Source organism: Podarcis filfolensis, assembly GCF_964270895.1.
Source record: "Podarcis filfolensis genome assembly, chromosome: 1".
NCBI lineage: Eukaryota > Metazoa > Chordata > Lepidosauria > Squamata > Lacertidae > Podarcis > Podarcis filfolensis.
In genome coordinates, this window is record NC_139604.1 from 91,988,211 (window position 1) to 92,016,022 (window position 27,812).

General features: G+C 40.7%; 2 protein-coding genes across 5 annotated transcripts in view; one reads left to right on the forward strand and one right to left on the reverse strand.

Annotated features, from left to right (window-relative positions):
* Positions 1 to 4,690, forward strand: part of ZNF106 (zinc finger protein 106) — a 42,682-nt gene extending 37,992 nt beyond the window's left edge. For all 4 annotated transcript variants that reach the window (XR_014546241.1, XM_083606124.1, XM_083606126.1 and 1 more), the window contains one exon: positions 338 to 4,690. Coding sequence is in view for 3 of the 4 variants with exons in the window: in XM_083606124.1 (XP_083462250.1) it covers positions 338 to 394 (57 nt within the window). In the remaining variant the exon portion in view is untranslated. The remainder of the gene's footprint in view (positions 1 to 337) is intronic.
* Positions 4,691 to 5,151: 461 nt separating this feature from the next.
* Positions 5,152 to 27,109, reverse strand: CAPN3 (calpain 3). Its single transcript, XM_083606804.1, has 23 exons — positions 26,405 to 27,109; positions 24,774 to 24,843; positions 24,079 to 24,197; positions 23,595 to 23,728; positions 23,182 to 23,350; positions 22,673 to 22,801; positions 22,151 to 22,234; positions 21,773 to 21,858; positions 21,092 to 21,169; positions 20,385 to 20,545; positions 19,103 to 19,272; positions 18,358 to 18,369; positions 17,139 to 17,347; positions 15,741 to 15,774; positions 15,196 to 15,309; positions 13,924 to 13,998; positions 12,719 to 12,776; positions 11,886 to 11,950; positions 10,862 to 10,930; positions 10,637 to 10,715; positions 10,111 to 10,227; positions 8,905 to 8,963; positions 5,152 to 7,426 (listed from the first exon to the last, which is right to left on the reverse strand). The coding sequence occupies exons 1-23, from the start codon at positions 26,696 to 26,698 to the stop codon at positions 7,400 to 7,402; spliced, it is 2,412 nt and encodes an 803-aa protein (XP_083462930.1). The 5' UTR covers positions 26,699 to 27,109; the 3' UTR covers positions 5,152 to 7,399.
* Between the last annotated feature and the right edge of the window lie 703 nt (positions 27,110 to 27,812).

A 27,812-nucleotide genomic window follows, 5' to 3' on the forward strand; every position in this document is an offset into this window, starting at 1 on the left:
ATTATTATTATTATTATTATTATTATTTATTTATATCCCGCCCTCCCCAGCCGAAGCTGGGCTCAGAGCAGCTAACAAAGACTGGGCCTACACGAAAAGCAAGGTTGGGCCTGATTTAAGTCTAGATGCAAATAGCACAGTTTTAAATACAGATGGAAAAGGAAGATGAGGTCCTGATTTACACTAAGGTCCCCCACTTCTACTGTGTAATGCAACATGTACAGTGCTGCCTTAAAACAAAAGTGAACAAAAAAGTGCTTAAATTTTAACATGGGTGTAGAAGTATTGTTTGTACAGGTTGGTAGAAATCTGGTGAAATCTATTTCTCTCTCTCTAGGATGCTGTGGGACATATTGAAAAACATGCAGAAGAAGATAGCAAGGTTGACTCATGAAGGTTTTTTTTTTTTTTTTTGCCTCCCACATTGGGAAGTACCTTTTATATACTGGAAGTATTCCATGCCTTGTCCACCTCTTGCCCTCTCCTTTTTCCACCTTCAGTTTATATTTGGACTGCAAAAAGGACGTAGGCCGTTTTCTTTTCTTTCTTTTTTTGCTACAGAGACAGCATTTTGCTTGCAACTCTGTAGAGAAGGGAATGATGAACAGACTCAGACCAAACAAATTGTTTTAATTTGTTAGCAGAAACAAACAAAAAAATTCCTGTTATCCTATCAAAGAAGTACATTGTGCACATCTAAGCCTTTATTAGTACTCACGTTGGTGCCTAAAAAACACTGTTGAGCCATCTATTTTTATGTTGTACGCAGGATTGCCCAGGCATTTTACACTTCTGGCTTTAAACAATTTAAATAAAGAAACAACAACTCAGACTAGAAATACCAACAAAGCATTCAGCTCTCTATTTCCTTTCGTTATAACATCTGTTGATGAAAGATATTAATGGGTAATATTAGAAGAAATGGATTCCTTTTTTATTTTTGGTTGATCTTCAGTGGGTTATCTTGAATTCCAAATGCCACATCTGCGCAGTGAGTTACCACAGTCTGTATCTGTTACAAAGAGGTTTGTGATGAGGTGCAACATACTGCATTGCTTAAACAGCAAAATAGCTGTTTTCTAAACACATTGGGTGATAGTTAATGTTACTCTTACTCTGAATAGACCTGCTGAAATCAATTAAGTAACTTCAGTCCATTGATTTCATTGGGTGTACTCTTATAACTTAGGGGGTATCACCGATTTAATGGAACTTTTTTGTTATTTTTATATTGATAAGCACGTTGATGCAAAAAGACAACTGCAGATAATGATTTCGGCTTTTAAACGTTCATTATCTGTATGTTTACATCCAGTGCTTTTTTACCACATTAATGGGACTATGCCCCTGATTCTTAAGAGCTTGTTTTGTAAATGGATGACCTTGTGGTGTTTTTAAATTGCTGAGTTTTTGGAGTGTCCACTTCTTTCTGTCCAGCATCCTGTATTTCTAATGCAGCTTTGGGATGGCCATCTTCTCCTACTATAATCTGGTTTTGTTTCTGATGACTACATGATTGAACGTTACCATGCAACAGAAAATGCTGTCGGGTGTAAAATGCGAAATTATGAAGTCCAAGGAGCCCAAGCAGAAGCTGAGAGTATTTTGTGTGTGTGTGTGTGTTTTGCCACCGTCTAGTGCATAATGACGGAAGTAGCAACCTGAGAAACTAATTCAATTTTAAAACAGTAGTCACAATGCAAAGAAATGAAAGGTGTGCATGTGCGTTGGAAAGAAATGTGCATACGTGCAGTGGTGTTCGGTTTTTTTTGAGGCAGCAGTTCCTAGTTTGGCTCATAAAGAGTTTCGTTCCTTAAGTCTCAGCCAGTGTTTTTGTTCTCATCGGCTTCAGTCTTTTTCTGGATCGTTTCAGAGGAAAACTGGAATTCTCAATAACAATCTAGAGCTGTCTGGCTGTGTAGGTCTTGACTTGTTTCAGTTTTCTTACTTCAGATTATGCATACATATTAAAAGAGCAATGCGTGTTTGAAATCAGCATTTTAAAAGTGAAAGTTAATGCTCCCATAGGGAAAGTGTTCTCAGCAGCTTGGTGTAAGACAGGTATCCCCAACCTTCAGCCCTCCAGATGTCTTGGACTACAATTCCCATGATCCCTGACCACTGGTCCTGTTAGCTAGGGATCATGGGAGTTGTAGGCCAAAACATCTGGAGGGCCGCAGGTTGGAGATGCCTGCTGTAAGATATAGAACAGGCCTACAGCTGGAGATTGCATTTCACCTCACCAGCTTGCCAAAGGACTTGGAGCTATTAAGGAGTTTTGGAACACTCTCTACTGCATTTTAAGCCTTAGCTTTTTGATGAGTGAAACAGACCATCAAAGGAATATCACCCCCCCCAATACCTACAAATCTGGCTTCCATGCTCTTAAGAAATTGCGCTAGCAGAGAAGTGAAACAAGTTCTCCCTTTGAAATCACCATGTCTGTCTCAAGATACAGTGTACTCCTTCTGCCTTTCGCACATGTCCAAACTGTCTTCAAACCAGCTTGCTGCTAGGGTTCTGTTGTTGGAGAGGAGAAAACTTTCTAATGAGTAGTGGTAACCACCTGCAATCTGTTTGCGGGAGGTTTCTGAGGTGTGTTGTCTTCTCTTGCACAATGAGGCCATCAGAACTAAATAATAAAGTGAGCAAATTGTTAGCGCATTCAGACCATAGATGGGAGCACGTAAGTGTGTGTGTGTGTGTGTGTGTTCTAAAAAAGGATTGTTTTTATATCTTCCTTAGTTGAATGTGATTGGAATGAAATTGCAGAGCCAGGGAGAGTGTAAGAAAATGATGTGGAGTGCAGTGTTTGTCTTGAGGATTAGTCAGTGAATGGATTTTAATTTTGCATCCTCCTCAAAGGTTCTTCTCTTTACTGGAAGAGGATGGTAACTTTTTTGGCAAAAACGTATTCTTAAGTGTGTGTGTGTGTTTTACTAAATTGTTGCAAGTGATGCACAGCTTGCACTATTTACTTATGTTCTTGGTTGCTAAATAAGAGGTATGTGTGTGTTTTTAAGGTGAATGTGAAGACAGATTTTCCTTTAATCCATTTTGGGATGCTTAGATCAGCCTTCTCCAACATGGTGCCCTCCAGATGTGTTGAACTGCAACATCAGCCCCCAGCCAGATGGCCAATGATCAGGAATGATTGTAGTCTAGAACAAGTGGAAAGCACCATGTTAGGGAATACTGCCTTAGATAATTTTCGAATTGGTTTAGCAATAAGCTTGAGTCATGTCTTAACAAAAGTTGGTTCCATATATTTGTCTTTATTTGAGAAGAACTGTTCTAAACCATGTCACATGTTCATAATTTATTATAAAATGATAGAAGGTCCCATTGCTTCAGTTCACTGCAGTAATTTCTCCCTAGAACTGCAGTGTTTCGTCCTTCAGATTTTTTTTTCTTTTTAGTTCAGGAATATTTTAAGTTTTTTGGTTTGAGGTTCTGTTCTCTTGAGGTTCTTCCTCCAGATTCTGCCAAAAGCATGGAGATAGAAAGGATAGTAGTAATTTGTTAACTGTAGGAATTGTGAAATGGGTACATCAAGATGATGTATTCCGTCATGTTTTTGGTTCTGAGTTTCTGACACCGTTCCACATGTAAGTCGAATTTATCTTGAAAATTTTGAAAGAGAAACATTGTGCATTTTTTGGGGGGGGGACTAGTCTTGGAAAGGAAATAGATAGAAATGAAGTGGCTAGAGGGGGAGTTGTGGAGTGTTCTTGAATTGTGTGGAAAGTGTGCTAATGTATGTGTTACTGTTTGAGTAAGCTGTTGTGTTGCTGCATCTGAAGTGAATTTGGACTGCATTGCCAGTGCCGTTTCCCAATGCAGCAGATTTTTTTTAATGCCATTTATCTTGTTGATTGAATGCAAGTGTGTGTTTGGTGTGTGCTGCAGCTATGCTGCAGGGGAATGGTTTGCATATCACCTTTCAGGGAATTGGCTCAGCTATTCAGCTGTTTGCATCTTTTGTGCCGTTAAATGCAACTGAATGTCATTGGCTACCCCAGCTTCTGTTTGCCCCTTGAGACAAATACTTGGGCATGAAGGAATAGACCTCTGTAATGTTAAATCAAAACACAAAAGGGACAGTCCACATCCCACCTGAATTGAGTAGTTAAACTCCCATCTTAATGGCTCTGGATTTTATCCTAAATGTCAAGTAGACTATAAGCCTATGTTCAAGCTTTATGGTTGTCTTTAAAAATGCAAGTTCTAGATTCATATTTGTAGAGCTCTTACACCTTGAGTGGCAGTTAATTAAAAACCAGTATGAAAGCAACGCAACCGCTAGCTAACTTGCCCTTCCTAGATCTTTAGGGTCCTAGCAGGATGGCTTTCACATAGCATTGTATGACAAAAGTACAAACTTCTCATTTTCCTTCATTTGCAGTGCTATGATCTTAACACAACTAGGATGTCTCAAATTACATAATATACCTTGTGAAGCGAGAACAGATTGGTGTGACCATGAGTAATACTAGTTGAGAAACTGCATAGGTAATACACACTATAACAAATGTATTGGCAGCTTTCGCAACTCATTTTGTTTCAGTTGGATGACCTGTGTGGCTCATATGCACAAAGTGACTTGGTCTTTCCTTTCCTTTTTTTTTACTACAAAGCTGTGAAGTACAAAACAAAACAGACAATAAAAATTACTTTGTACCAAGAGAAATATGGTGTGGCCTTTATTCTTCTGATACTTGTAAAAGTGTTTTAGCTGGCTTGCTGGTATGATTTGTGTGGGTAGAAAGAGCAGAAAAGTGGTTCTTTGACGTGGGATTTGGCAAGAAGCTTTCGACAGATAAAAGAAAGCACATAGTTAAACTATGGAACTCACTCCTTACAGGAGGCCGTGATGGCCACCAACTTGGATGGCATTGGACAAGTTCATGAAGGCTAAGACTATCAATAGGTAGTAGTCAGGATGGCCCTACTGTTCTTCCATGGTTGAAGGCAGCATATTTCTGAATGCCAGCTGCTGGAAACTGTGGGAAGAGAGGACTATTGTGTTCAAGTTCTATTTCTTGGCTTCCCATGAGCATCTGGATGGCTACTGGTCTGATTTGGACTAGATCCAGCAGGGCTGTTCTTATTCTCAAAAGCTGACACCAAAGATGACAGCAACTCAGAACATAAGCAGAAATGTTTATTGGATGGCACTGTTAAAATATTTCCAGTTGTGGCTGTCTAGATACCTTTGTAGCCTTAGTACGCTCTATAGCTTTTGTCAGATGTATTACATCGGGGTCAGCAACCTTTTTCAGCCGTGGGCCGGTCCACCGTCCCTCAGACCATGTGGTGGGCCAGACTATATTTTGGAGGGGGGGAATGAACGAATTCCTATGCCCCACAAATAACCCAGAGATGCATTTTAAATAAAAGGACACATTCTACTCATGTAAAAACACACGATTTAGAAGGTGATTGGGCCGCATCTGGCCCCCGGGCCTTAGGTTGCCTATCCCTGTATTACATCATCTTAATTTCAGTGTAGCACATCTAGACAAGTTTTAATTTATGCATTAAGAAGTTTTGTTCAGTAATGAAACCACTCTACACAAGGTATTTTTGTAATAGGGAGGCTGTGCCTGCCAAACACATGCAGTACCAGATGCTTTAAATCATCTCTCGCCATGTAAACCATTCCTGTGTAGGAAAAAGCTTTGTGTGAAGCAGCCTAAAATTGCTTATATCGGAGATGCAGCTGTCTGCGATAGGTTTTACTTGCAAGAGAACCAACACTGAATTAAGTCAGTCAGTTTCCCCAAGGTGTAATATTTAAGCCTGGACCTGAAAAAAGCCATAATGTGGCTAGAGGAGCACATTTTACTGCAGCCTTAGAAGATTTGCAAGACTACAGGCTCAGCCAGGATTCCTGTAGGAGGAATGGGGAAGCTTTTTCAGCCAGAGAGTCACAGGCTTGTGGTGGGTGGAGCCAGAGGCAAACATGTAAATGTTACCTTTGTATAGTACGTAAGTTAGTTTCTACACATGTTCACACACCTGTCTTTGTCCTCCAGCCACCAGCATGAGGCATCAGTGTTCAAGGACATATTCTAGGCAGGCAAAAACAGAGTGTGAAGCAGGGCTAGAGAGGGCTGTGACCAGGGGGAAATTCCAAGGGCCATATACAGAGATCTAGAAGGCCACATTTAGCCCCCAGGCTGAGGTTCCACACCTTAGATAACAGCCTGGTTAGTGCTGTAAGCAAATGTACTCAACTGTATGTAGTCAAACATCTGGTTACTGAATGATCCTTTTGGAGTGGAAGCTTTGGCCACAGGAATAATGCAGCTTAGATATGACTGCAGGATGCAAAGAGAAGTACGCAAACGTTTATCACACAGCTAAATATTAAGAGGCACGTTCTTTTCAAGTACATTGGGTGGGATTCAACTAATGAGTCCTGTCACCAGAAGTCCTGCACAAGGACCTCTGCTTGCCCAACAGAGATTTTCTTTCTACTGCCCTTCCTCTGAGATTGGCTTGAGTGTGGGAAAGAAGAAAAGGAAAGAATTGTCATAGGTAGCAAGCCAAAATGCCTTAGTGCAACATTGAATTCCATTAAAAACTAGATCCATCGCTTTTAGGTGACTTTAGAAATAACTGTTTTAATAATGATAACTTGTCCAAGATTCCTGGCCTCTTCGGATCTCTTACTGCAAAATATTTCAAGCTTAAAACAATAGTTGTTGTTTGCAATGTGTTTGGAATGCCAGAAGGGAGGACCACCTTTTTTAATTAAAACCTTCTGGGTCTACATGTCAGTGGTGGGCAGAGTAACAGGGGCAGCTCTTACCTTTGTACATTTCAAGAACGCGAGCCAGAGGTTTCAATGCACATCCTCAAGATGCATTTCTCCATGCTTCATCCAGGCAAGCAAGCAGCATTATCACATTTCACTGGCATATTCCAGCCAGGCAAAAGCACTTGAGCACAGAGCATGGAGCGGGGCTGCTGAGGCATGTTGTTGGAGGTGAGGAGCCCCAAGGCTTAGATAAAGAAGCTCAGAGGCCCATATTCAGGTTTGCAGGCCTGAGGTTCACCGCCCCTGTTGTAAAGGATTGCCAGCATGCCCTAGAACAATGCAGTTCCCACCAAACTGATGACTGCAACTTTCTCATGCAAAATATGCCTTCATCCTGGTGTCAGTTATCAATAACTGGAAAAGTACATTTTCAATTTACTGTCACTTGGTAAAGGGAGATAGATGCTGATTCTTTATGTTCCTCTCGAGTTGTGCTGCCCTCGCCATCTAAGCTGTTAAAGGATGGAGATTCACAGAAGTCCCTGTCTTGCAAGTGAATATCGACCGGCTTCTTTCAGTTCAAAAGACAAGGTGCGATTTTGAGACAGAAGACAGAAACAGAAGTGATGTTTTTCAGGCATACATGGTTAGCTGCAGCCACTGGAAGGAAGGGAGAAATGTTAAGTGACAACAGCAATGTTTAAAGTGCAGAACAATCGTTAGGCTATCTGTGTAACCTTCCTAAGTTTATCATTCCACTTGCAAGGCCCATTAAACACAGTGGGATTTACTTCTGAGTAAACATGGATTGGGTCAGATTTAAAATTATATTGGGGGCTGTCGACAGCAACACTCTCAGGTTTCTTGAGGGGCCCAACTGAATGGTCAACTCTCATGTCATGCCCAATTGGGTTACAGTACTATAAACAAGAAAGGTGTGAGCTTGCTAAACCCACAAAAGGTGGTGTTTATTTATTGCTCCCAATACCTCTGTATTGGTGCACAATACAAACAAATCAAATGACCAGGAAGCAATTTATAAAAATATGACATTAAAAGTAGTATTGTGCTACAAATAACAGTAGAAATATGGCCAATTCACAGAACTGGTGCTTGTATTTATGACCAGGTTTCGACTTTTAAAGTTTTAAAAATTCAATTCAGGTATCGCTACTGTTTATTATCGTTCCTTCGATGTTTACAATTTGAACTCCGTTGTTGACATCATTGCTCGTCTTATTCTTGTTGCAATGTAACAGTACTTTGCCACGGACCTGTTAATTTCGGGCTCTTTGTCAGCTAAGAGGTGTCTGATATAGGTGTCGTCTGTACTACGAGGTATTTTCCTCAGAATCGGTTCGATCAGCTCTTTTCTTGAGTCTCGATATAATGGGCAGTATAAGATGACATGCCCAATGGTTTCGATTTCATTGCTGTTACAGGGACATAATCTTTGTTTGATCGGTATTTTATTGTATCTTCCCTCTAGAAGAGCTGAAGGGAGAGCGTTAAAGCGGGCCCTGGAAAATGCCCATCGGTATTTAGCGTTGTCTAGAACTTTGAGATAGTTTGCTAGATGGGGCCTTTGGGGGTTGTATAGAAGTTTATAAGTTATCGGAAGTTGATTAAAGTCATTTTGGGCTTCAACGTCCCTGAGTCTTTCTTTGATTATGTTCTTGGCCCTTCCCCTTTCTAAACTTAATAGATACTCTGGGGAGAGACCATATGTGGCCAGTTTTCTGAGAGTGCCCTTCAACCAACTTGGTTCAACTTCAACCAGATTGGAATTTGTCAAGAAGCATCAGGGAAAGTAGTCCAACCGGCGAGTTGTTAAGTCTTAGCCAAGTGCATAAGGTTCTTATCCATACTTTGGCTTTAATGCTGTATAAGCCCGCTTCCAGTCGTAGGGCGGCGTTTGGGACGCATTTAGGTGTTTGCAGGAGTGATCTAAGGAAACCTGACACAATACAAACATGCATGCATACATACATTTAGGAGGAAATGCAATATGAGAATCAGCCCCCAAACTGATTTTATCTTCAGTCTTCCTATTCTTTTTAGTATGCCCCATCATTAAGGAGAAAAATTGGAACAGTACAGCTGTAAACTGAAGTACAACACAAATTAAAAGTGGTTACCTCTAAGACATTCAGTTTAATAATACCATCGCCATCTTTATCAAAGGCATGAAACGCACCTAAGGGGACATGAGAAAACAAAGCATACGGTCAATCAATGTAAAATATAGAGCATTCTGACTAGCAAACTAGACAGCAGCCCTCAGAATTGTGAGGTTTCAAGAACTACATTGTTTCAAATGCTAGCAACAAATACCAGTCATCTCCTGAACAGTGTGATGTATGTGCTAGGAATTCATAAATATCGGCAATGATATTAGTAAGCTTGGAAGATCCTGATAGCTGCCATATTTGAAAGCTAATCTTCAAACAGAATGGCAAAAACAAAGAAATAACCAACATTTGAATAAAAAATGGTATAGCAATTTCTAATAATTTTATCTCAGGATTGGCCTTCCCTCTCAAGAGATTAATAATGCTTAAAAAAATTAACAGTCAATATGGATATACTGCTTGTTTCTACGGACTTTTCCCCATTCTTTTCCTTGGTATGGTGTTGAGCTAAGGCAGGGCTGGATTAACCATTAAGCAAAATAAGCATGTGCTTAAGCCAGGCATAGGCAAACTCCGGCCCTCCAGATGTTTGGGACTACAATTCCCATCATCCATGACCACTGGTCCTGTTAGCTAGGGGTGATAGGAATTGTAGTCCCAAACATCTGGAGGGCCGGAGTTTGCCTATGCCTGGCTTAGGACATCAAGGGAAGGGTGGCACCACATAAATTTTCCATTGCCAGATTTACCATGGACCATATGGTGCAGCTGGGGGGAAAAGGCAACCCCCCCAATAAAAATGAAAACAACAACAACAAAAATAAATATATTATTCATAAATTAATAATATACATTAATCTTGGGACTAATGCGGCTTGGTCCACCAAGGCTCACATGTTTATATTTTGAATATGGGTGCACCAAAACCTTTAAAGTACTTAGGGCTTCTAAAGGCTAGAGGATAAGTAAATGAACCAGCAGGTAGAACACAAACAAGGAAAGTTTGGAATGATTCTGAAGGCGAGCTTTCCAAAACCCAGAAAGGCCTCCTGGCTGTGAAGAGTGTTTACATCTCAACTGTCCACATTACATGCATGCATTGGAATCAATCGGAACATTTCCATGTGGTATGGAGCTTATTACACTCCGAGTTCTCCTCCTTGGGCACTCCTTGGATAAAACCATTTTAAATACATTTTAAAAAATACTCACGGAACATCCCCTCTAGTCGCACAAAACAACAGATGAAGCTGTCAAACTGAATGTTCATATTTCTGTCAGCATATCGCATTGTAATGATGTCATACAACTGGTTATTCAGGTGAAACCCTGAGGAGAGAAACAAAATGGAACGTCCTGGGTAATAGGAATTTGCTTTTGTCTATTCTCTGACCTTTTTTAGAGGTAATATCACTTGGATAAGTAATGGGAAACTCCAGATTCCATCAGCCCCAGACAAGCTTGGCCAATGGTAAAGGAAGGTAGGAGTTTAGAAAGTTCTGGAAGGTCCCAGGTCCCCTTTCTCTATGTTTCCTGCTAAAACAAAAGCATAGTGTTGAATCAAAGTAAGTCTTACTCAGAGTTGAGCCACTGAAATTAATGGACATATCTAATGTAGGTCTTTGTTAATGGGTCTAATCTGAGAATGACTTAGTTGGATATAACCCACTTTATCAAAGACAAAATAGGAATAAAAATGCTCTTTAAGCAATATATAGCATTGATCCCTGTGTGATACCTGCATCTTTAACTGCATTACGCATCTCGTAGCTGTTAATAGTTCCTGATTGATCAGTATCATAATGTCTGAAAATGGTCTGAAAATGAAAAAAAAGAATGAAATGATGTAGAGAGGAACCCAGTCATCTTTTGTGGTTCAATTTTGGAGTGCTATGTGTAGACTTTGACATTCACAAGCTAGTTTACCCTCTATCTTTCAAAATATGCAAGAAACAAAGAATACCTGCCAGCTCTTAATCTTACTCCAAAGGTGTCGAAACTCATCAAGGTTTATCTTCCCAGAACCATCTGTCTGTGATGTTGTTTAGTTAAAAATAAAAAGTAAATATAGTGAACAAAGTCTGACTTCTTTGGGGGGGGGCGTAGGAGGTGATAAATGATATCCAACTGAGAAGGATTTAATGTCCAGAAATAGAAAAAGTGAATAAAATATCCTACTTAGCCACCTATTTGACTGACTTTCTTCAATAAGAGGAGAAACAGCTTTTCTTTACCACAATTCATTCACCCCCCTTATCTATAAATCAGTAACAGTGGTATTTTAGACATAGCACAAAACTAGAGGGGACAGATTTTTATAAGACAAGTAATATTTGTATATATTTTTATTAATTATAATTATAAATATATGATAAAGTGAATACAGTCATACCTTGGTTCTCAAATTTAATCTGTTCCATTCCGTTCGACTCCCAGGACAGTTCGGAAACCAAGGCGCAGCTTCTGATTGGCTGCAGGAGCTTCCTGCAGCCAATAGGAAGTCGCAGAAGCCGCGTCAGATGTTTGGCTTCCAAAAAACGTTCGCAAACTGAAACACTCACTTCTGGGTTTGCGAAGTTCAAGAGCTGATTTGTTTGACAGCTAAGGCATTTGACTACCAAGGTACCACTGTACTATATTTCAGCTGGTTACTGTTTCTTTGAGCCAAGCTTGCAGGTAGTTCTCGCTTTTGTCAGCTCCATAAGCTCCTGGAAGAATTCTCCTCCTGTTCAATACCTCTATATGGCCTGACTACCCATTGATAAGGCACAGTGAAGTATCCACCTCAGGCACCCCCACCCCCACCCCAACACTTCCGCTGCTGTCAGAATGCCCCTCTCTTGCTGGCAGGCTGGACAAAGAGATTTCTGCATTACAGGGGGTTGAACTACTAGACAGCCCTCATGGCCCCTTCGAACTCTACAATTCTATGCTTCTAGGAGCAATATTGCTATACGAAGTGATTGTGCATGATTTGAAAAGGATACGTCCATTAAAGCAATCATGCTGCGGCAGGACTCCAGCGCAAACCCTTTTGTCTTCAGGTCCTGGTCTAAAATAATTGGGTTAAATTAGATAAACATTAATATATAATTGCACATGTTTTATTGGTCAGTTCATCAGGTCAATGACTAAAAGCAGGTCTGCTTGAGAAACAAACCTTGGGATTTATTATGGCACAGACCAAGAAACTCCTTACATAGCCCAAATGTACTTTGATCTATAGCAACTACTTTAAGGGTCTGGATTAAACACCAGCAACTGTTAAGTCTACAATTGTCACCGATGTCATTGGCACCATATAATAAAAACAAACTGACAACCAATACTTCACAACTATCAGGTGATTTAAGATTCTGGCAACAGAAGAATGTTCTAAACATTTGCAAACTGATGCCTAGCCATCATATAATTGACTAAGAGGAATTTATTACTCTTCTGGAAGACCTTCATCCATATTTTTAAAAATATCTTCAAATAAGACTTATGATGATGATGATTTATTAGTTGCTCATTAACAAGGTATCCAAGTGACTTACATTTAAAAGTGTAAACATAAATACATTGCATCATTAAATAATCTATGGTCTCTTAAATTGTGGGAGGTATTGCTTTTGTTTGCTAATGTGTATTTTTGTGTTTTTTCTATTGTAAACTGCCCTGCGATCCTCAGATGAAGGGCGGTACAGTATAGAAATTTAAATTTATTTTTTTATTTAAAAAAATGTAAGCAAAGAAGTGATACTTGTGCAAAACCCCAGGGTTTGGTAATTTTTTTTGGCAGGCAGAATAGAAGGAAAGAAAGGGAAACCAAGCTTACGTTTCTTCAGAACATTGTTGAGGACATTCTGGAGTTCATCAGCACTGATCTCCATGTCCTGTGAGGAAAAGGGGGCAAGAAAGTGGTAAAGTTAATCAGGGAGTAAAAAGTTGCAAGAATGGCAGGTCCAATCTCTTTCCACAGCAGGAATGTGTGCATGCAGGTGTGGACAAAGGAAATGTACTTAGGCACTTAAAAGCGAATTTCTAACATGACAGAGAAGGTGGTCTAATTCAAAATTAGAGCAGGCTGTGTAGGATAACCAGATGGAAAAGAGGACAGAGCTCCAATGTATTCTTGTAGTTGTGTAGAAGAGGAATTTTCACCCCAATAACCCTCATGATTGTTTGTGAACTTGTGAACTGGATCAGTGTATATAGATATGCTATAACGGTAAAGGGACCCCTGACCATTAGGTCCAGTCGTGGCTGACTCTGGGGTTGCGGCGCTCATCTCGCTTTATTGGCCAAGGGAGCCAGTGTACAGCTTCCGGGTCATGTGGCCAGCATGACTAAGCCGCTTCTGGCGAACCAGAGCAGTGCACGGAAACGCCGTTTACCTTCCTGCCGGAGCGGTACTTATTTATCTACTTGCACTTTGACGTGCTTTCGAACTTCTAGGTTGGCAGGAGCAGGGACCGAGCAACGGGAGCTCCCCCCATCGTGGGGATTCGAACCACCAACCTTCTGATCAGCAAGCCCTAGGCTCTGTAGTTTAACCCACAGCACCACCCGTGTCCCTTCATATAGCTTACCTCAAACATGAAATTCCATTTAACCAGAGATGTATGACAAGAGACAGTGGGTACATTGGAAACTAAGCTGCTCTGTTAAGGACAGGTCATTTTATCACACAAAAATATTTTGAGACAATTCAGACTAGCACACCCAGCAGAATGTTAGGCTACTCCAGAGTTTATAGTTATAGTCTGAATCATTTTAATTTGAAGACTGTATCTAGATTATTTAGCTGGAGTTATGAAAATTAAACATCTTCCTTTGTAAGGGTGGAGCAGGAGTAGAGGGAAGCTGTGCCACCCGCAGTTTTGCCACCTACAAATAGGGTGGATAATTTTGGGGGACCATTTTCATTCAGCCCTAAATTTGCACTTTACATAGCTTAAGGCATTGGATAAACTACTTATGTATTTATTTACAAGTTGCCAGTATTGGTCTGACACAAAATAGAAGCAGTTGTGTACTCACATCTCCAGCAATTTGCCGGAAAATATTTCTGAACTGTTTCTCTTCCTCACTCTCCTTGGAATCTCTTTGTGCAGGCTGCAAAGACACAAAATGCAAAGGATTGATTGAAATGAAACTAATGATCAATGAGTTTTTGGAAGAGAAAAGATGGTTTATTGGGACGCTTCCTTGCAATTCAGCCAAATGACACTTCATTCTGAGTTTATATCTGGATGGGTGGGTGATTTCTGCAACATGCCATTAACTCAATAATAGGGCCTTAGAGGTTGATTTATACTGGATCATCCATACATCATTCTGCTTTATTACTTGTTCTGCAATGCTTCTCCAGTGTTACCACATTATTGCTGGAGGGGCACTCTGTCACTATAGCGCAATAAAAGTGGGACAGGAAATAAACCAGGCCATTTGTGGCATAAAAAGTAACAGGGTTTCAGCAGGAAGTTACAGGACATGCACTGATCAGAAACAAAGCAATGTGTCTACCCCAAACCTTTCGCAGGACATCTGGAGAGGTCCCAAGTCACCCCCCCCAAAATAGGGCTCTTCCCATCCTCCTATTTTTGGTTACTTCTTTGGGAGCTACTCTATCCATGGACCTGTCAAAGGTGCTTTGTTTGATGCCTCAGCACTTTCTAAGGCTGCAATCCTATTAACACATACTTAGGAATAACTCCCATTGATAGTGGTGGGACTTACTGCTGAGTAAACATGCATAACACCAGGCTCCGTGGTTCCCAGAGTAAGGATTGTCTCTGCTTCACTGATTGTTCTCTTGCTGGCGCTAAACCATGGTTTGACTTACTGTTATGCCAGAACTTGTGCTCATGGTTTGTCTCACTCCAGACAAACTATGAGTTGTACCAAAGATTTGTTCTTGGTTTGCCACTCATGGTTTGTCTGAAGGGGGTTTGGTTGTAATACTAAGTCAAACAAGGACTTAGCCTCAGGTAGCATCACAGCAGCAGAACCAGGGTGGGGGAGATGGAGCACAGCTGTGCCACCACAATCTTTTGCTCTGAAAACCTGCACATTTGGTTATTCATGCTAAACCATGGTTTGACTGAGCTTTACATGCAAACAGGGTCATGAGCATTATGTATGCTTTCCTCTGTAAGGAATAATTCTCCCAAGGAGATGTTTCCCGAAGGAGGCAAATATTATGTCTGAAGCCGCATGCTTGCTGTGTGACCAGGTTTAGACCCTGTTCGGCTACTTGGACATGCTAGTTAGAGCACACACAGCTTTCCTCATGCTGACCGATACAGAAACCTCATCACTTTTCTTTTTCTTATCTGTGCTTGCTTTCCCCTTGTCCTTTTTAGGCCCATCATCACCTTTCAGATCCTTGTTCTTGTTTGCTCTGTCTGAGACAAATATGATTGGCTAGAGAGAGAGGTGAAGAAGAAGTGGAGAAGCAGCAGCAAATCAGAGCATGGCAGTTAGAAAGAGGGCAGTGAATTCACAAAGCACAGTCTACATATTGGCTCATCATCACACACCCTGGTGCCATCAGATTTGTCAGTTAGACACCCACTCAGTGAATAAAAATAGTATTAATAAGCTGACAGCAAAGAAGGCTCAGGGGTGGGTTTTTCATCACTCTGATATGTGTGTTTTAAAAGCACATGGCAAGTTTGTACATTTCCAGTATTGCAGCCATTCTACAGCACAAACAGCAGCAATACTGCAATTGCAATGAAGTTTAGAAACAGGCAATAGAGTCTGACAGAGTGACATCAGTTATAACCTTTCATGTCATTTCACAAATCAACCAAGGGCTCCAAGAGGGAAAACGTCAAAGACAATGTACTCACAGAAAGATGTCCTTCAATCTTGTTTTCAACTTCCCTGTAAAATTGAAAGGGTTGAGTAAAGGGAGAGACGATGGGAAGAGGGATAAGATATTTCTATGATGTGCATCTTTTTAGTTGGCTTGGAAAGCACTGCATGATGACACATTTCAATAGAGAAGCCAGGCTTGGTTTTAAGCAGCCTTCCTTTGTACACAGCACAATTCTATTCATGTTTTCTCATAAGCAAGTTCCACTGTGTTCAATGGTAAGTGTGCATCAAATGACAGCCTTAGATTGCAATCATTCTAATCCAGGTGTATAACAAAAGAGCACAGCATGATGGACAGGGGGACAAAGAGTTTGCTGCCTTTGTGTAATGAGATGGTGTAGAAATCCCTGGTTCCAGTATTGCTTTACCCATAGAGTGGCCTTAGATCAGGAGTGAGGAACCTTAGGCCCTAGGGGCCAAATGTGGCCCCTCAAGTTGCTCTATTTGGTTCTCAGGACTCTTCTTAGGCCGCACCCCTCCACAGCCCTGGTCTATCACACCCTCTTCAAGTGTTCTGTCTGGCTGGAATGTGTCCTTGAAATGTGATAACATCTTCTGTTTACCTGGATGGAAGATAATGAGATGGGAGTATAGAAACCTTTGGCTTTTGACTCCAGGTGACTTTTCAGCCAACAGGACACATTCCTTTATAGGGAACCTTCCAGATGCCACATGCCATTGTCAGGTGAGGCAACAGAGGTAGTGCAACTTTTTACAATATGCTGCATCACCTTTGTTGCCCCACCCGGCACTGCCATGTGGCCTCTGGAAAGTTATCTATAAGGCAAAGTGGCCCTCAGGTTAAAAAAAAAAAGGTTACCTACCCCTGCCTGAGGAAAATCATTTTTGCCTCAGCCATCCCCATCTGCAATATGTGAAGAATAACACTTGATAGCATTGGTATAAGTAGTACGGAAATCATAGGCCATTCAATTAAGTTGAATGTTGGAAGATTCAGGACAGACAAAAGGAAGCACTATTCCACACAGGACATAGTTAAAATGTGGAAGGTTCTTCTGCTAGATGTAGTGATAGCCACCAACTTGGCTGGTTTTAAGACAGAATAAGACAAATTCATGGAGGATATATTGTTCCATCTCCACTGTCTGAGGCAGTATGCCTCTGAATACCAGCTGCTGGAAATGATACATGGAGAGACGGCTATTGTGCTCGGGTTCTGCTCCTGCGGTTTCCCTTAGGCATCTGATTGGCTTCTGGGAGAAAAGGATGCTGCACTAGATGGGCCTTAGATCTGATCCAGTGGGTTTCTTCTTGTGTTCTTAGCCACGAAACACTCCAAACACTCAAAAAGTATAATAATGCTATTTTTATAAATGTTTTGGAATACAAAACTCGGATCTTCTACTTACTCCGAATGACTTGGTTTTTCTGAGAAAACTCTTAGGATAAAATCTCCCTCCTGGTGAGGTTCATACGTGGATGGGATGATGACATATTCATTTGGAGGCAACCGGAAGCGTTCAGAGACTTCTCTCATGTTTATGTAGCTCTTGCACTTTACTTTGGAGGCATTGTAGAGGAAAAAGTCCTTCTGTAAATGCTTCTTGTCACCCTGCATCTGTAAACAAAAACAATAAATTGCCAAACAAAAAACTGTGTACGCCCCAGAACTTTCAAATGGCATGCTTAAAAACAGAGAGCAGAGCTCTGTTGACCACTTGGCAATGTATTGCACCTAAATACATTGCCCCAATCCAGCTATGGTTAGATAGAGGTGACTAAGAGCTGAACTGGATATAGTGTAAAAGATATTTGATCAGGGTCTTCTCTTTCTAATTCAGTGCATGCACATAGGCTTGCTCATTTGCTTGGGAAAGTGATGTTGCAACAGATGCTGTACTTTTGCCGACCTGCTCTGGGTGGTTGAATATTCCATCCTGCCCATTTCTCACTTCCCCAAACAAATTAATAAGCCCAATGCAGATGCTTTGAAGAAAAACAAGAAACCCCATATCAGAATTTCCTGCATCCTATCTAGTTGGCCATAACTGCTTCTACTGGTTTCAATGGGATTTGATCATGATGGCTACAGATGACCTGTTTAATCCTTCTTTCCATGTGATGAAACTTGAAGGGTGGTTTAGGATTGTAAGCTACTCACATTATCTAGGAAGGTTACCTATCAAATGATGGGTGACATTTATTTAAAAGTATGTGACAGGTTGTATCTCTGCTTGAGTGATTTCTCCAGATTCTATGTAGTTTCATATAAAACACATTCTCATATTTTCAATGAAACCATATAGATATTTTTCTACATATAATACTCCATACCTTTCATTTCTGGAAACACATTCCCCTTTTAATATTGTAGTGTGCTCTTGGATATTACCTATTGCATGTGTATCTGAGTGCATGGCTTGGGATGCCGGACACAGGAAAAATACAAATGTCTAAGATATGTGCAAATCCACCTTTCACATTTGTGACAAGTCACTATTAAGAAACATTACTGGACACTTCCAAACAGCAGTCACAGAGAAGCATAAAAGCAGTAATATTTGAGAACGTTAAACCAAGATGATATTTGAGAACGTTCCACCAGGTCTTTCTTCATTCTGTTCATACCTCTTTTGGCACCTGAGATAAAAACAACATAGAAATTCCATTAGAAATGGATGGAGGAAAGCTTATTGCATATTTATTTACATCTACCACCCACAGCCTAAGTCCACAGCTTTGACAAACATCTGTTCAGTGAAAATCTAAGTAGCAGCTTCTGTATTCCATTTACTTAGGGAGGTATATAAGACAATGCCCCTGCCTATGTGTGGTCCTGGGCTTTTTTCAAAATTAATCAATTTGATAGTTAAAAGTTAGTAAGTAAGGGACAAAATCAGTAAGAAGCTGGCTCAAACATTGCCTCAAAAGCCAATCTTTGGGAAGCAACAAACCGCTAAGTAGATAGGTAAACTGGTAACTATTCTTTTAATTCCACAATTATACAAGGACTTGGGATTTCTTCTATGTTGTGGGCCAATTTTCACCATCCGTTCCAGCCAGTGCATCACAACTGATAGGCGTTTTAGTCCAAAACATCTGGAGGGCATGAAACTAGCAAAGGCTGTTATATAGGCATTATGCAAGGGTCTACTGTCTACAAAAATAATATTTCTGAAGTAGCTCATGTCATGTTTTATAAGTGTGATGTTTAAAAGCAGACTACTGCAATATTGCCCTTTCACAGCTTGCTTCACATACAGTCAGCTGGCTATCAGAGGAGCATATATCACTGGGGCCAGAACTTGACCAGCTCTGTTGTTCAGTTCTAACTGAGGCGATGGGTAAAACGGCAGTGTAGCAACTATGCTACCTCATAGATGGCAAAGCCAATAGTGAGGAGCTTGGCTCCCAGCTTGCGTTCTTTCCTCCTGTTCTTCTGCATCAGCGCAACTAGGAAACTGCACGCAACTTCGTCGTCTTCTGGGTCATCATCTTCTTCCAGGAGTTTCAAGCGGTACTGAGGATTGGTCCAAAATGTGTCTGCAACCCACCCCAAAACATTCAAATTTGAAGTAATATTTTAACACTCAAAACAGTTATATTGACAGTCCCTGTGATAATCATTCCCCCCTCCAGTTTTGATATATAATTCTTTCAGAAATGTATTAATGTATTTGTAGACTTTTCTCTGGGCAAAGCAAACAGACCTGCTTTATTATCAGCTTCACCATGTTTGCTCTCCACACTTCTCTGGAATAAGATGCTCAATTAAAGCAGGGGTGGCTAAACTTTTCTGGTCAGAGGGCCTCATTCTCTCCTGGCCAATCCTCCTGGGATCACGTGCCAGCAGTGGGAGTGGCCAAAAGTGGGTATGACCCCTGTTTCTCATATGCACATGTGGAAGAAACTGGGTGGGGCAGAGCTGTTATGTTTTCTTCCCAGAAGATGGGTCCTTGTTTCTTACCAGGAGGGAGAGGGACAGATGGCATGGGAAGTCAATGCAGTGCAAATGCACTGGCAGGAGCGCTGAATTGGCTGCACTGATGAATTTGCACAATGCTGAGCACCCGCCAGGATGCGAGCAAAGCAGCTCTGCTCCATCCAGAGAACCACTTGTGTGTGACACACAGGCGAAGAAAAATGGCCTCCTTAAAAACTGGCCAAACACAACTGTTTGAAAAGAAAAGGCATCCTGTCCTTGATTTTAGAAAGCACATACATGTATTGCATGAGGCAGCATTTTAGAGGCATCCCCTTCTGTGTTTGAGAGATAGAGGAATACCTCTTCTAAGACAGACACTATTACGGATCTTTTTATAAATACTTCTTTCTCCTATTTTTAAAAAATATTCTGCCTGATTAATCAGAGGATTCTTTAAAACATTTTACAGTGGTACCTCTGGTTACAAGCTTAATTTGTTCCAGAGGTCCGTTCTTAACCTGAAACCGTTCTTAATCTGAGGTACCACTTTAGCTAATGGCCGCTGCGCCGCCAGCAGGCGATTTCTGTTCTCATCCTGAGGTAAAGTTCTTAACCCGAGGTACTACTTCCGGGTTAGCGGAGTCTGTAACCCAAAGTGTTTGTAACCCGAGGTGTTTGTAACCCGAGGTATCACTGTAATGCCATTCGAATCAACCAATATTTTATTTACCTGGATAGTTTCGACAGCCCCCTGCTGTGCAGCCTCGCACCCACCGCCCTTCGGTCACTGAAACAGTCCAGGTTTGAAGCTTATCAACCACCAGGGTATCAGGTGTGAGATTACACATCTCCAGCTTTGTGAAGTACCTGAGGAAATCTTGGAATGACATCCTAGAGGTAGAAAAAAATATGGAAGAAACCTTTAATTCTCCAATACATTGATTGTAAGGCATCCAGACTGGCTGGGACAACCAAGTCAGATGGGCAGGGTACAAATAATAAAATTATTCTTCTTCACCTTCACATGATGTTGCGTACACACATCATTTGAATGCCCATCAACTTGGGGGTGGCGGCCCCCTCAAATATTTTATTGGGGGAGCCAATGGGACCTTAGCCCCAAGAGTTGGCTCCTATGAAGTGGACTAATCTGGAGAAGGGCTTGTGGTTTGCCTCTAAACCAGTGGTTCCCAACTGGGTGTCCACGGACACCAGGAGGTCCATGTAACCCACCTAGGTTGTCTGTAGCACCGTTCACATAACAAAAACTACCATAGATATATCCACATTTTCAAAAGCATGGTTCCATGGCTTAGCTCTGGGGAAAAACAGCTAATTGGGAACCACTAATCTAAGGCAGTAGATTCTGAGTCAGACATAGGACTGAAGGAAAAGCATATTGAGAGAGAGAGGGAGAAAGAAACACAGGATATTTACCAGAACTCCCCATCCTCTGCAACTTTATGTTGTAGGCGGGTCTTCTCTGCTTTGTCAAGAACATTCCATTCATCTGAACTGCAATATAATGAAGAAGAAACTTTCAGTATAAAACTGATTTTTTAAAAGGTAAATGTGCTTCGCTTCTCAAATCATAAATCAACATGCAAACTTTTCTGTGCTAGATCTAGAAATTAAAAGTTTACCTTTTGTTTGTTCAGCAAATGGTGAACTGCATTTAGTTACCTTTCAGAACAGGTGTTTAGGAAAGCAGTGAACATGTTACATAACTTGATTACTCAAAACTTGATGGCTCACACTTGAATCTACAGGTCATTGAGTGGTATAAGGCAATACAAAAGCGCCATCACTGGTACTGTATTTCATAACTGAAAGACCACTTTGTACAGTAGTTCAGGCACTGAGTGATGAGCATTGCAGGTAGGAACTCACCCAATGACAGTTTACCTGGGCATTAGCACCTGGACATTACCTGGGCATCTTTCAAAACAGTTAAGCACACTTTAAAGCATCTTTGGAGAAATGACGTATATATCACAAACTTCTGAATTTCACACCAGAACACAAAAGGACATTTACCTTTCTTGGTAAACATGCAGAAGAACCAAAGTGTATTAAGTGAAATTAAAATATCTTTTAAAATCAAATGGCTTGACTCACTTGTCACTCCAGGCTCCATTCCATTCTACTTGCCCCCAAGGATTTCTCAGCCGCACGAGTTTTAGCTTCTCCCCTTTAAATGTTATCTTGGAAGGGGGAAAAACATAATTAATTCAACCAGTCTGTGTAGTATGCATCCTTTTACAGACTCCCACCTTAAACGAGAACGGATGCTATCATTAGTGGAGTCCCTTTAGCATCTTCCCATTTTCTCTTCTAAACGTGCTTTATTTGCACCTCTGATCTTGACTGACACCAGTGAATATATTTTCCTTTCTTTTCAAGGTGAGGTTGCTTAACCACTTAATTTGTGTACGTGGGCTACATGATTTTTTTGTACTCTAGCAAAACACATTTACTTTTTGCATCTACACTTACCTCTTCCACTGCTGTAACTGAATAGGCATGACCTGTCACCAGTCCATTCGTCATGCGTCTCTCAAACAGCATTGGAACGACAAGCTGTAAAATGCAGAAGAAGCATGTTAAGAATAAGAACGGTGTCATGTGCGGAATTTTTCAAAGGACAACATGTTCTGCCCATTTCCGTTTTGTTTTCTTCTATTCCACATTCTTCAAAAGGAGAAGGCAAATTGATATGCATGTCCTGTGATAAAGATGAGGCTTCCTAATAGGGCAATAAAACAGAAGTTTTGCCATTTATATTCTAGAAGAACATCCTGCTTCAGGGTCTATGTGCAGCTTTACAAACTGCACAGCAATCCATGGTTTCTGCAGCAAATCCCAAGGCCAAACACACAGTTAGGCTTCAATCCTATATCCGCTTACTTGGGAGTAAGCCTCACTGGAACATTATTGAATGTTAATAGGATTTTACTGAGCAGAGTAAATTGATTTGTTTGCAAGCAATAACCTAGGTTATTGGCAAGGAATACAAACCCGTTTTGTCATCTCCTCTGTCTGCTGGACTGAGTCATTTGGAAATTCATTCATATTCTTCAACATTTGGGCAATTAATAATCCAAGATTAGTTTCAGGAGCAGAGCCATAAATAAACCCTGAACTGTCCTGGAACAAAGAAAAGTGGGGAGGGAGGGAAAAATAGGAAGGCATTATGAAAAATAAAGCAGAATAGCAAGATTAGTTAATAAAAGTTGGGAAAACAAGTTTTTATACCTCTATTTCCTCTTGCCCACAGGACAGAAGAATGTATGTTTTCACCAGTGGTGCTTACTAGTGACATAAGAGCACTAAAATGGTATCTCAAGTTTAGACTTAAATGTGGGGAATATTTGGTCCTCCATATGTTGGTGAACTACAACTCCCATCAACCCCAGCAAGCATGGCCAATGGCCAGAGATGATGGGAGTGGTAGTTCAGTCTTATGCTTACTAAATATGAGTGGTATGAAATTAACCCCAGAAAAGGCCTGGGATCAATGGATGTACCTCAATAGAGCAGGCCATGAGTGACCCTCTTTCAAAGGCATGTTTCATGATTTTATAGATATCTTTAGGAACATCCTTTATCTCATAGAACTCTGTTACTCCTCCTGTGAAATCTTCCATGGCCTCGGTGGTGTTACCTCCTTTGAGAGCCTCATAAGAGCCATGGAGCCTGAGAAGGAACAAGAAAACAAAATTAACACTCCAAATAAATTCTGATGATTCATTTTCATTGGGGTATAGGTCATTTTTTAATCTGTTCTATTGTAAAATCAAAATGCATCTGAATAATATACATTTGTTATAAGAATAACACATTATTTAATTTACCTCAGTTTAAACAGATGTAGAGTTGAATAGGGGTATAATATATGCATATAGTATACAGAAATGGAATGTGTAGAAAGTATATTTACTTTGCATAAGCTTTTTCCAGTAAGGCACTCCAAAATTCATTTTGCTGGGAGGATTTTGTGAAGACCAGTTGACTGCCATACGTTGGTAAACGGTCATCAATGATAACTTCCACCCAATTTCCATAACGCCAAAACTGGAGAGAAAAAGATGATAGATAGATAGATAGATAGATAGATGATAGATAGATAGATAGATAGATATAATTTGCAGTTATGTGTGTGTTAGAAAAAAAGTGATGTGTGGATTGTGATTAAGAACGGGTTTGCTCACTATAATTGGGGCTAGACTTTGTTATGTGATAGTATTGTTAGATAGATAGATAGACAGATAGATAGATAGGTTTGTTAAGTGACAGTAGCAAATAAGTCATTAAAATAGGCCTTTGATATCAGTGCCTATTAATCTATTCCATGCTGCTGGTTACTGTGGCATAGCTGAACAGCAAAAGGCAGCATCTTCTTGTGTCTGATCAACAACTCATACCTGGAAGTGAAAGATTCCAGCATAATCTTTTATGAAGGTCTGCTCCCGTGGTATGACCCGGAAAAGCAATTTCTCATGCAAGGTGAGACAAGCAATGGCAGCTAGGAACCAACAGTCACCTGAGAAGAATTATACAGAACAGGGCAAATTAAGTGTCAAAATTACTAGGAGGAACAGAGAATATATGCTGCTGAAGGATGAGTGCATCTACAAATATATTTTTTGGTCTTCAGAGCAATTTGCATTTAATTGGCATATATTAGTTAGGACAGGGCTGGCCCAAGACATTTTGGCACCTGAGGCAAATCACAAAATGGCACCCCACACCATTTTAGGTGGTGGCAGACGATTTATATCAGGAACAAGGGGGAAATAAAGATCTACATCGGGAACAAGGGGCCGAGTTAAGAATGTTGAATGTGCAAGTGTATGTCTAGAGACAATGGATAAAACAAACACTATTAGCTGCACTACTAGATAAGTGTTTAATGGTTATTGTATTTGTATAAAAACCAATTAAAATTGTTTTGTTTTGTTGATTGAAAAAGGGGTGAATGAAGATCTACATCAGAATCATGGGGGTAAATCAAATCAAACTTACCCAACATTTGAATTGGGAACCAAAGGCCATTGCAAGGGACTTGCTAAATAAACTTATCAGACACACAAAACAGCTCTGAAGAAAGGACTTGTACCTAATTCTCCTTGACAAATGTCACTCCTGTTGGCTCCACCAATGATAAAGCGTGGATTCTCACAAATTTCCTAGGGAACAGAAATAAATTGCTGAAAAAGTTCACATTACTCTAAACTAAACACTTATGTGCCACCTGAACCAAGCAAACTGTGGTTAATAATAATAATAATAATAATAATAATAATAATAATAATATTCGAAAAATGCCAAGGCTCATTCTCTTTATGCCCAGATCCACACAGTGTGCGCTTTAATAATTATAGACTAAAAGAAATTGTAAGCTGCACTGGCAATGGCTGCAAAACCTCTGTAATTTTGTTTATGATCAATTATATAAATTGATGTAATTGTATAAATATAGTGATAAATTATTTAATGAAAATGAAATGCAATGTTGAGGAAATAAAAGATTGTTGCTAATAAGAGCATTCCATGATCGCTTACCTAGGAGTAAGTCTAATTGGAAATGTGGAATTTACTTCTGCGTAAACATGTACCTGTTTAAGAGACCAGGATTCAAATCCCCACTCAGCCATGAAGTTCTGTGGGTGACCTTGGGCCAGTTACTGTCTCTCGGCCTAACCTACCTCACAGGGTTGTTGTGAAGATAAAATGGGAAGGAGGAGAACCATGTATACCACCTCGGAGGAAAGGTGGGCTATAAAGGGGTAGTAAATTAATAAATGGGACGCGGGTGGTGCTGTGGGTTAAACCACAGAGCCTAGGACTTGCCGATCAGAAGGTCGGTGGTTCGAATCCCCGCGACGGGGTGAGCTCCCGTTGCTCGGTCCATGCTCCTGCCACCCTAGCAGTTCAAAAGCACGTCAAAGTGCAAGTAGATAAATAGGTACCGCTCCGGCGGGAAGTAAACGGCGTTTCCGTGTGCTGCTCTGGTTCGCCAGAAGCAGCTTAGTCATGCTGGCCACATGACCCGGAAGCTATACGCCGGCTCCCTCGGCCAGTAAAGCGAGATGAGCGCTGCAACCCCAGAGTCGGCCACGACTGTACCTAATGGTCAGAGGTCCCTTTACCTTTACCATTAAATTAATAAATAAGACTAAAATATGTCACCCATAGCATTTTACTGCCATTTAGAAACATAGCTATTTTTCTGCAACATGCAAGTATCTTCCCCATTTTTAGTGTATTTATTTACTAGAGTATAACTTGGATTCCATTAAATCATTGTAGATTTTTTCCCCCCATAGAATGCACAAATTATAAAATCTTGTGCATTTCAGCCTTGAACTTCTGGTGGTTTTCAGCATGCTTCTAACTGAATGCTCTTGATTGAATTTCCAGGGTTTGTCCACAGTAGAGTTTATTGTTTATTTGCAGCTGTTTGCATTCCCATTTAGTTTGTGTAGCCCACACGGTGTTACTCACAATCAACACAAATCATGGTGTTTCCCCCTGAAAATTTGGATATACCTGACAAAAGGGTTTTTTTCAATAAATCAGGGTAAATCAGTTGGAGCATGTGAATCCTCTTAAAATCTCATCATTTCCCAGATATCATTTTTTCTATCTATGCTTTCTTATTTTTAAACTTGGAACGGAAAAATGTCTTTATTACATTTGCAAACATCAAATATCAACGACTTTACGTGAGATAAAAAGCCTACTTACTAGTGGTCTCTTCCACTCAAATTTGACAGGGAGCTTTTGGCTGAAGAAGAGGGAGGAGTCATTAGCAGGGAAATCTGGATCCTCATAAAGAATCTTCTTCTCAAGGCATTTCTTGTGGAGCTCATGAAAGGTCTTTTCCTTTACTCCAATGATGGGCTGGTTGCGGCTGAGGATAGCAGAGTAGATCCCCGCTGAACCTCCGCCTGGTTCTGTTGTTGTGCTCATATGCTGGCGGGTAACCTGCCCAGCCCCAGTCTCTTGAACCACGGTGGCACCACCAACAGCCGACGGCATGGAGATCAGGTTTAGGCAAACTTATCAACTTAACAGAAACCAGCAAGTAAGGGAGATCTGACTGCCTGGAAGGAAGTGACAGGAAAGAGGAAGTTGCTCTGCAAACGGTTTCTCAGGCACAGATCTCTCTTTCCCTCCCTTTTGCCTGCAAAAGAGCTTCAAGCAAATTTACGAAGAACCACCATGACACCAGGTTGTGCACGGTTCATCCTGAGAAAGCTGCTACAGGAAGCAAGAGAAATTGTTGGGCAACTTTCACCTCCGAATTGGTGTGTGCGAGCGTACCACTGGCACGCTTTCCAAAGGTTGCAGCTCAGAAAACTAAAAATAAACTCTCAGGGAGAGTGCCGATGTGGAGGCGGGGATGAAGAAAGTTCAGAGTTGCTTCTTTCAGAAGGACTGAAAGGCAATTGAAGTCACTTTTTCACCACATGTAAAAATCAAGCAAAGCCAAAACACAACCTAAATTGACAGGATGCTTGATAAACACACCTTAATGATAAGATAAGCTGACATGTTTAAGAGTCTATCATATAAACCATGTTTCTACATACAGTGGTACCTCGGGTTACATACGCTTCAGGTTACATATGCTTCAGGTTACAGACTCCGCTAACCCAGAAATAGTGCTTCAGGTTAAGAACTTTGCTTCAGGATGAGAACAGAAATCGTGCTCCGGCGGCGCAGCAGCAGCAGGAGGCCCCATTAGCTAAAGTGGTGCTTCAGGTTAAGAACAGTTTCAGGTTAAGAATGGACCTCCAGAACGAATTAAGTACTGTTTAGGGAAGCTTTTAATGTTTAATAGGTTACTGTATTTTAGTGTTTTGTTGGAAGCCGCCCAGAGTGGCTCGGGAAACCCAGCCAGATGGGCAGCGTATAAATAAATTTATTATTATTATTATTATTATTATTATTATTATTATTATTATCCCGAGATACCACTGTATTTAGAAGCAACTTAGCAAAACTAGAATTTAAAGGACTATCATACAGAGGCACCAGCCAGACCTGAGAGCTGATGTTTATGTACTGAAATTATGTTTTATTCTCTGAGGGAATATTTCCTTCAGCTGCTGGGGAAATCTGCTAAGTTTTCCATCTATTGGTGTCTTGC

Coding starts and splice junctions, on each gene's coding strand:
- CAPN3 (XM_083606804.1), bottom strand. CDS start 26,698: ATGCCGTCGGCTGTTGGTGGTGCCACCGTGGTTCAAGAGACTGGGGCT. Junction 23,729..24,078: donor CTGGAATCTTTCACTTCCAG/GTATGAGTTGTT, acceptor TTTTCTCTCCAG/TTTTGGCGTTATGGAAATTG. Junction 21,859..22,150: donor CAGTTACAGCAGTGGAAGAG/GTAAGTGTAGAT, acceptor CCCCCTTCCAAG/ATAACATTTAAAGGGGAGAA.